The 10,409-nt window shown below is 38.7% G+C and overlaps 1 protein-coding gene across 1 annotated transcript in view; it reads left to right on the forward strand.

Moving 5' to 3' along the window:
* The window catches only part of nomo (nodal modulator), a 98,406-nt gene extending 95,359 nt beyond the window's left edge, over positions 1-3,047 (forward strand). The window contains exon 31 of the mRNA XM_055651879.1: positions 2,503-3,047. Coding sequence (XP_055507854.1) covers positions 2,503-2,634 — 132 coding nt within the window. The 3' untranslated portion in view covers positions 2,635-3,047. The remainder of the gene's footprint in view (positions 1-2,502) is intronic.
* The last annotated feature ends 7,362 nt before the right edge of the window (positions 3,048-10,409 follow it).

The raw sequence follows: 10,409 nt of genomic DNA on the forward strand, positions 1-10,409 counted from the left end.
GAAGTTTAAAACAGGGTTAGGTTATAAAAAAATATCCCAAGCTTTGAACATCTCATGGAACACTGTTCAATCCATCATCCGAAAATGGAAAGAGTATGACACAACTGCAAACCTACCAAGACATGGCCGTCCACCTAAACTGACATTGGATGATCAGCCATGATCATATTGAATGGCGGTGCAGGCTCGAAGGGCCGAATGGCCTACTCCTGCACCTATTTTCTATGTTCTATGTTTCTATGACAGGCCGGGCAAGGAGAGCATTGATCAGAGAAGCAGCCAAAAGGCCCATGGTAACTCTGGAGGAGCTGCAGAGATCCACAGCTCAGGTGGGAGAATCTGTCCACAGGACAACTATTAGTTGTGCACTCCACAAATCGGGCCTTTATGTGGCAAGAAGAAAGCCATTGTTGAAAAAAAGCCATAAGAAGACATAAAGTTTGCAGTTTGCCACAAGCCATGTGGGGGATACAGCAAATATGTGGAGGAAGGTGCTCTGGTCAGCTGAGACCGAAATTGAAGTTTTTGGCCTAGGATTTATCCAACTTGGAATGCTCTTCAAGAGCCAAAGCACTGCCAACTTCTTGATTTCAAACTGCCCTAGCATATTTGTATCCTCTACACTGATCTAGTCCTTCAGGTCGTTCTGCTCAGTGAATACAGAAGAAAAGTACTCCTTTAGTACCTCACCTATATCCTCCGACTCCAAGAATAGATTATCTCCTTAATCATTGAGCGGTCCTACCTTCTCCCTGGTCACCCTCTTGTTTTTAAACTAGCCTTGAGAATTTCCTTAATCTGACCTGCCATGGCATTTCTTGGGTAAACAAAAATGCTGGAGAAACTCAGCAGGTGAGGCAGCATGTATGGATCGAAGGAAATAGCCAAAGTTTCGGGCCAAAAGCCCTTTTTTCTTCCTGACCAAGTTTACAGCCTCCTTGGCCGTGCACGATTCTCTTTCCTTGCCGTCCTTATCCCAAATTATAATCTACTTCTTTGCACTATTTCAAGTTTATACTATTTTTTTCGAAAAGGAAGAACACAACAGTTACATTTATTCATTCTTGAGGAGTAATGGAATACCAAATATATTCAGCAGTCAGAGGAATCTAATTTATTGAAATAACCTTGCAGGGTTTTCAAAACCTGATCTCCTTTTGTACGGTCGAATTGGGGATATATTTAAAAATAATTTTTGCTGGAAATTTTATAGGTGCTGCCGCAACAGATAAAAATTTTAAATGCAAGCTGTTTGAGAAAGGATCTCGTCCGAAACATCACCCATTCCTTCTCTAGACCAGTGTTTCCCCAAAGTGGGGTACGAGTACCCCCAATGGTACGCGAAAGGTCTTCAGGGGGTACGCGGCAATTGTCAGCTATGTACTACTGAAACATAGATTCAATATTAGAAAAAAATATTGTGGTTACAAATTATTTTATACGTACATATTACAAATAAATTATATATTTCGTATGAATTCTCCTACTCAATTGTAATAGCTGCTGCATCTGGGTAGTTTGCAGACTCCCGCGCGACAATTTTTATCGGCTTTTACAATAAATTACGATTGTTTTTAACGAGGGGTACAAGATGCTTACGGAAATTTACAAAAGGATGCACGGGTATCAAAACTGGGAATCAATGCTCCAGACAATGCTGTCTGTCCCGTTGAGTTACTCCAGCACTTTGTGTCTATCTAAAGTTCTATTACTTTGAGTAATTAGCATTCAATGGTAATTCTCTCAGCTCTACCATTTCCAAATAATGCTATTAGCTTAGCAGGAAGGCACAGGAACAGTTAACTTGCATTGAAGCCAGTTGCTTAGTTTGACAGAAGCAATTATAAACCCTTCAAATTGCTTCAAATTTTGTGTACAAGGAATTAAGATACATTTTATTGCAGCAGTATTGTATCATGATGCCATAAAACGCTTGCATGTGGCAGATTTATAGTAAGAAAGATTGTGTTGTAATCTTATCAGGCACACAGTGAATATATTTCATTTGGCCCGTCTTTGATCTGAAAGCAGTTCGTGTAGTCCAATTTCATGTGGCATTAATTTTTCTGGCAAACCATGCAGTTCTTATCTATCATGTCATGTGCAATAATAAATATATATAATACATTATGTTTTGTTTGGGAGCAAAAGTTGTTCTCTATTTTTAACACTATGCTATGCAGAAAAATTGAAATTATTATTTTCAGTATTTTGCCATTATTGCCTTTGTTAGTGAGAGCCCTCTATAACTGCTTATTCTTTTAAACAAAATATCGTCAGTTATATCGTTACAATTCCTGCAAAGATTTTGTTTGACACATGACAATGTTATTGTGCCCATTCCGTTCTCCCCTCTAATTATTACCACCAGACTCTTCAGCATGGTCAACTCGTACCTTTGTTCACAATGAAGTTTGATTCAGGAGATAATTTCTGAATGAGGATTTCACTTGGTAGTAAATTCAGCATTACAAATATAAATTGTGACCTTTTTCCCTGTAGCTTATTCCATTGCTGATGCAGTTGGTAAATCGTTTACAATGTGTGCGGGCTCTCAGCCAAGGTGGCTTGGATGGTATTAGTCAAGAGGAAGCAAAGAGACAAGCCAAAAGACCAAAGACACGGCGAACATAATTAACAGTGAATGAACTACATGTCACTTCCATGCACTTCTTGCTCAGTGCAGGTTTACACAATGAAACAATCTCTGTTGTTGAAATTGCTCATCGTTACACGATAAGAACCTATTTTTTTTCTACTGCTAACCTCTTAAAGTTCTTTGATTGTATTTATAACAAACTAAGGTTAGGTTTGATTTTGATCATTGCTCTGAACTGATTTAAAGATTTCTGAAACATTGGACAGAATTTGGATTTAATAGCTGATTTGTTAATTTATTTTTGCTGTTGTGGGAATTCACCGAAGAAGCAAAGCAACTTGCTTGTTTTATATTTGGTTGTACTGTGTATCTGAACTGAGTCACTTGAATGTTTGGTAAAATGTAAATCCTGGAAAAGAGAATTCGTATATTAAAAAGATTTTCACAATTTTATTTCCAAGCTATTTTTACTTTGTTGAATAATATGACTATGGGCTATGTTATTCTTCTGCTAATTCATTGCCTTAGTAATTGATAGCTTCACATATTCACTGCCGGAACTGCTGAGTGTTATTAATTTTATTTTTTTATTATTGTTATAATTAGTTTTCCAATCCAAATCTGCCCATATCCACAAAGCATATTAGGTTAAAGTTACTTATGGTAAAACCACTTTAAAACATACATATATATATATATATATATATATATATATATATCTCGACTACATTGTCTTTGCACAGACAGACAGACAGATTATTTTATCTTAGTGGAGAAATAAATAATTTTCATAATCTTTGCTACAATCTTGTTTCTTCCTGATGCCATTTTCCTATGCCAGAATAAAGATGTAACATAGCAATACACAGAAGTCCTCCTGCTTTTCCTTTGTCAGATCACTATATAATCTGCCGTATTCGAAAAAATGACAGTAATTTGTTCTTCTTTTGGGCTGCAAAGCAATGCATCGGTTTAAAAAAAACCCCAAGGGACTTGACTATTTGATATGAAAAAATAATGAAAATAATTGATCACGTAGTATTCCTTTAAATATTTTTGGAATATAGATGCCATATAACTCGTGACGTGTCATGATAAACATTAATGATTTTGGCTGCTACATTTCAATGTCGTAATACAGCTTGTAGATAAATTGTAATTCTCCACTAATGCTATTAAAAGACAGGTGCTTTTAGCATTTTAAATTTGGGGACAGAAGTGAAGTGCAGCAAATGCCGTGATCCACCTTTGAAAATGTAGTTTACAAATAACAACGACATGGAGGATAAGCGTTTAGAAGGCTTCATTTAATACATGCTGTTATTAATAAGAAGTATTCTTCATATCTAATTAAATTGCAGTAAATTAAATTGAAGATGGCCATATCTGATAGAAATAGTATGTTATCACCCTAGAAACCCATAGTCATGGAGTGATATAGCGTAGAAACAGGCCCTTTAGCCCAACTTGTCCACACCGCCCCAACTACACTGTCCCCACCAGCCTGCGTTTGGTCCATATCTGTCCAAACCTGTCCTATCCATGTATGTGTCTTAACTGTTTCTTAAACATTGGAATAGTCCCAGCCTCAACTACCTCCTGTGGCAGCTTGTTCCATACACCCACTACCCTCTGTGTGAAACGTTACCCCTCAGATTCCTATTAAATCTTTTCCCCTTCACCATATACCTATGTCCTCTACCTTAAACCTATGTCCTCTAAACCTCATAATGAAGAATTGTGATAGGAGGTTCCTTCTGCATGGCCCTAAAAGAAGAAAATGTGACAACTAGCAGACACCTCAAGTGATGTTGTGGGACAATGACACTTAAAAAAGGTCCATCTGATTATTTTATAGATGCAATGTTAAGCAATGTTATAACAGACCATATAGCATAATGTTGAAGAAGAACGATGTTCCTTTCTGTCTTGGCTAGTACTTATTCTTCAAGCAACAACAATAAACAGGTTATCTGATCTTGGTTTTTTCAGACTGTGAGACCTTTGGATTGAAATTTGGCTCCAATTGCATTTCCTAAATTAAAATATGCTTTGTTGTGTGCCATGTAAAAACTTGCTCCTTCTTCCTTCAACTGGTGCAGACAAATTTACTTAAACTGACCCCATTGATTACTCTGTTTCCTGCTGGACATTGGTGCAGTGTTCATGAATCATCTAGTTGAGAATGCTGTCACCACACTAAGGACAATCTTCAATTACAGCTGTTTTATACTGAACAAGAAACTCTGTTCTTTTAATGCCAATTAAAATAACATAGGAACTGATTGGAGCCAGATTGCATTGAGGTTGTTATAAAACTAGTTAGTTCCACTTTGTTAGTATTCTGTTGCCACAAACAGCATGATATGGTTTGGTAATATGTCATGTTCATTTGTTTCTCATTAAGGCTTATCATATTTTTAAGTAATGGCGTATTTATGGTTTTAAATTTTATTTGCATATTTACTAAATATCTTTGCATAAATCTCCTGTGTAATTTGAACAGCAATAATTCAAGGGCCATTGCTCGTAATTTTATTTTCTAAAGAAGCATAAATTATTACTATAAAACACTTGTTCTATTTTATGTGAAACCAAAATTAGTCATGAAAATTTACAAAGGAAAAATACGGAACAGATAAAGATGAGAACAAAATATTGAGCACAATTTTCAAAACGGTGAAATTGAATGAAAATTAAAGAAAAAAGGAAATAAAAATTAATTATGAAAGTCAATTTTTAAGCAAAGCAGGCAAATGAAACTTGAGTAATGGGTGATGCAATGTATTGAAAAGATTTTTGTGTAAATGGTTTTTGATTGAAAAAATATATAAAGTGCTTTGGAAATGAATGGACATTAAATTGTTTAAAAGGTTCTGAAATTACAATAGGAAATAAAATCGTAAAAAATAGAGAAAAATGTCTACTGGCAGAATGGCCCTGGACAAGGATCTTGACTTCAATTACAACAGCGCTCTTCACGGGTTGAAACATTTTTCCAGCCAATAGACAATAGGTGCAGGAGTAGGCCCTTTGAGCCAGCACCGCCATTCATTGTGATCATGGCTGATCATCCCCAATCAGCACCCCGTTCCTGCCTTCTCCCCATACCCCCTGACTCCGCTATTTTTAAGAGCCCTATCTAGCTCTCTCTTGAAAGTATCCAGAGAACCTGCCACCACCGCCCTCTGAGAGAATTCCACAGACTCACCACTCTCTGTGAGAAAAAGTGTTTCCTCGTCTCCGTTCTAAATGGCTTACTCCTTATTCTTAAACTGTGGCCCCTGGTTCTGGACTCCCCCAACATCTGGAACATGTTTCCTGCCTCTAACGTGTCCAAACCCTTAACAATCATATTTTTCAATGAGATCACCTCTCATCCTTCTAAACTTCAGAGTGTACAAGCCCAGCTGCTTCATTCTCTCAGCATATGACAGTCCCGCCATCTCGGTATGGCACAAGTGTAGATTGCTCCTCCACAACAAGAAATAATTTGATGCTGTTGATATTTTGATTCTGTGATTAGTAATTCTTTGAGGTAGTATTATGTGAATGTGGAACGAGAGTCGGTGGCTGGAGTTAGGATCCAGATCAACAATTAATCTCACTGGATGACAACAGGCCAAAAAGACTGGACAGCTCACTTCACTTCTTTTATAGAAGAGGAAATGAAATTGATGCCAAGCCTTAGTGGAAGAGTCGCCGATGAATTTATTCAGTAGGTTGAATTTAAGAATACTTCCCCATGATAACGGTGTTCTGGGTCTGGAGCTAATGCTGAAGAGTCTCTGACCAAGAGGAGGAGAAAGGAATTAGAGTATAAATAGAAAGATAGACAGGTGTGGAGATAGGGAATCCTACCGTAGTCTCAAAGGTGCGATATGTCTTTAACTAACTGATCAATTTCGTGACAGAAATCCATTAATTATGTTGAAGTCAGATTGTTTATTGAGAGTAATAAAGTTAAAGGAGATTGGGGGTCAAGCTGTTCATACGGATGGGGGGAGATGGTTGAAAGTGGAGGCTGGGAGAATTGTGATTAAACTGCACAATTATACAAAATACTTCAAGAATTCTTCATACGGAATATTGGAGTGAGGAAAGATGAGAAAGAAATCTGAGGAGAAATTTTACCGGCTCCTAGGCCTCCAATATATTTGTGGAATGGTGGAAAGATAGAGCCAAAGAGGGAGACCTGCTTGAACTTGTTGAAGGATAATGCAGGATGATCCCAGCAATGTGACAGGTGCTGCTGGGCTGGTGCCGTTCAATTTAAGAAAGAGAAGATGGGATGGCAGAGTAAGAAATGATGTATTTTATAGAAAGAACATCAAACAAAGATGAAGAAAGTGAATAGATAGGTTTAGCAGCATCATAGGTTTTAATAGGTGGACGCCAGTATGTGTTTGCACTCTCCTTTGTTGCTCTCTACTTTAGTATGAAGTATGGTGATGCACAGGAAAGTGTTCGCAATGAGTCCATGTTTCTGTGCCTAAAGTGTGGGGTAAGTAGGTTTTCACTTGGGGAAGAGATTGGAAATGCATCTCCATTTACTGTAATTGCATTCTAGTCCGTTCTAATAACATGCCTCGGCTCCAAAATTATCCATTTTGAATATTAAGCTACTTTTCAAATCTGTTTGCACAAGTTTACACAGCTATAAATATTACCAATATATTTTGGTGTTATTTGTCATTTTGGATGTATGTATAGCACGAGTACAAACTTGGTAATAACAGTACAAATAGTAATGTTCATACTGTGTGAAACACAGAACTACATTTATCATGACAACGTTACCCAGTGTAGAAACTGAAGTTTCCAAACCTCTTTTCATCTTTATATAAACAGTAATTGTGATTTCACCATTTCAGTAGAAGCCTTTCTCTGTGGAACACCCACCATCAGGCTGTTTTTCAGATCAGGATTTCCAAATGGCAACAGAAAACTAAAGGTTTACATTATTCAGCTGCGTTACAATCTGTAGCAATCTGGAGAATATGTTTGCAAAATGTATTAAATCAAAGGAACTTTATAAGCAAAGTCCTTCACATAGTAAACATTGAAAGTTGGGAAACATTGAGAATGTGTTAGAGCTGGCAATTACACAATGCCTTTGACATCTTCAAACCATCCTGACATTATTTGGAACAAATTACATCTGGCGTATTGTTTCTGATGTTGTCGAGTTAAATGCAAATGCCACTTTGCAAACACTGAGTTCCATTAAAAACTAAGATAAATGACCAATTAATGGTCGTAATAGCTGATGGCTAAATGTTGGCCAGTGTTCTCTTGTTCTAATGCCAATACTGTGGAGAAAGATTCAGTTTCAAATCACATTTGTAAGATGCTATCTCCAGCATCCTGGGTCTGCTCAGCTGGCGCATATGTCTAAGTGAGAGGAAGGTAGACACAAAATGCTGGGGTAACTCAGCGGGACAGGCAGCATCTCCGGAGAGAAGGAATGGGTGACGTTTTGGGTCAAGGCCTCTCTTCATTCAGACTGATGTGGGAGGAGTCATCATCCACAGAAGTATTTATCAGGATGATTCATGCCTTTCAAGTGAAGAAGGATGAAGGTGATGGAAAATATTAATGAGTCTGCTTACAGAGCAATAAACATTTCTTTCCTTTGACAGGTTTTTGTCAAAAGTGTTTTGTAAATTATACAAATGCATAATGTTGCATGCAACCTCGGGGGGGTAAAATCTTGATAGCCCCAGAAATCAGATGGAGGGATGGTGATGTGTGATTAACCTTCTCCTGGTGATCGATGGCAGGCAATAAGCTACATTCTTGTTGCCTGCATATCTGAATGAGTTTGGTGTGCAGCTAGCACTATTGGCTGGATGTATCATTGTCGACGGCTCTGCATAATAGCGTCAATATAATGTTTCCTGTGCTAATTAATGGTAAACGACACGTGTTAAAGAACAAGCAACTGCCAGCAGATATTTTTGACCCGCTGAGTTACTCCAGTTTTTTGTGGTTATTTTTTTCTAAATGAATCTGACAGGTAAATTGAAGAAATGGAGGGATGGATTACAACACTTTGGAGGAGATAGAAAGTGGCACTGCAGTCATAGCTCATAACATCGATGTTACAGGGCATCAGCAATCCAGCAATCTATCCATCTCCAACAAGTTACAAGGATCCCGGAGGCATTGGCTGGGAGAACACATCCCTCCTGTCCATTTTCAACCTTGTTTTCATACCTTGCAGCCAGCCAGGCCAGCTGCTGAAATACCCGCCCCATTGAGGTGCAGTAATCTGCAGCTGGTGTTCATCCCAGAATAGGTGAATCGGGGGCCAGAGGACATAGGTTTAAAGTTAAAAGATAAAGATTTAATAGGAATCTGAGGGGGTAACTCTCACACAAAGGGTGGTCGGTGTATAGAACGAGCTGCCGGAGGAGGCAGTTGAAGCTGGGACTATCGCAATGTTTAAGAAACAGACAGCAACATGGATAGGACAGGTTTGGAGGGATATGGGCAAAATGCAGGCTGGTGGCACTAGTGTAGCCGGGACATGTTGGCCGAAGGGTTTGTATCCACGCTGTATAATTCCATGACTATGACTCATCCCAGAGCTAGTGAGGGTCATGTCCAATGTCACCTTCAGTCTCCTCTACTGCCAGTGAGCGATACTTCGCTGGATGTGGTACGGCTCCAGTATTTGCGATGTCAGAGAACCAGGTTATGGAAATAAATGTAGGGGGTCAACTTTCATTATGTAATATTTCATGATCTTTTCTGTATTTAAAAATAAATTGTAATGTGTTTTTCCTTTGGTTTCTGTGCTCATCAGTGAAAATAAGATGGAGACTTGGTGAATGGTGTATTGGCATTCCATGGGCTGATTTGGTTGACTCATCCACTTCCAATTTTTTCCTCGCCCTTCTACGTTTTGGCAGCGTTGTAGATGCTGGCAAAGACTGAGCCCTCGCGATGGCAAGGCTGCAGAGCAGACCATCATGAACTTGACTGCCATATTAATGTGTCCTCCACAGCATGGCTTCCTCCACAGCAGGCACAAAAAGCTGGAGTATCTCAGCAGGTCCGAAGTTCAAACAAAGGTGGAGGGGAGTTCACCTATCAGGGATTGTGTAGCATCGAGCTTCCCATTCTATGTGGAGTGTAGACATGGGCTGTGCTTCAGTGGAAAACCCTAGCAATCTGGTGGGCATCCTATGACGTGCATCCATGTTTAAATGTATTTGGACAATGACCACTGCTGAATGAAGCCAAGCTTGCTTCCAATGTGGATTGCAAGTATGTTGGACACCGCTCATCTTGAGGAAATGCGATTCCTCCTAATGGATAAATCAGACCAATTCATAACGAGTTGGTCCTACGTCGTGTTTTTTTGCATCAGCAGGACAAAATAACTGAGGACGACGAGGGTTGGGCACAAAATAGATCTGGAGTTCTTTTCACTATTTTCTCTCTCAACTTCTTCAGTTACTCGTTTTCAGGCACTACCACATTCTCTATCCTTTACTATCTACCTCTTTTTCTTAAAATTTTTTCAATGAAACAAAAAAAAAAGATGTACATAAATGTATTATGAAAATAGATCATTGGTGCGAACTGTGCTTCAAAATAGCACCGCCATTCAATATAATCAAGAGAGTTTCTGTGCGTGATTTGTCATGTGTCCAGCAGACATTGAACGAGTGGGCACAAAAAGCTGGAGTAATTCAGTGGGACAGGCACCATCTCTAGAGGATAGACACAAAATGCTGAAACATAGAAAATAGATGCAGGAGTAGATCATTCGAACCTTCAAAATAGCACCGCCATTCAA

Source organism: Leucoraja erinacea, chromosome 20 (genome assembly GCF_028641065.1).
Source record: "Leucoraja erinacea ecotype New England chromosome 20, Leri_hhj_1, whole genome shotgun sequence".
Lineage (NCBI taxonomy): Eukaryota > Metazoa > Chordata > Chondrichthyes > Rajiformes > Rajidae > Leucoraja > Leucoraja erinaceus.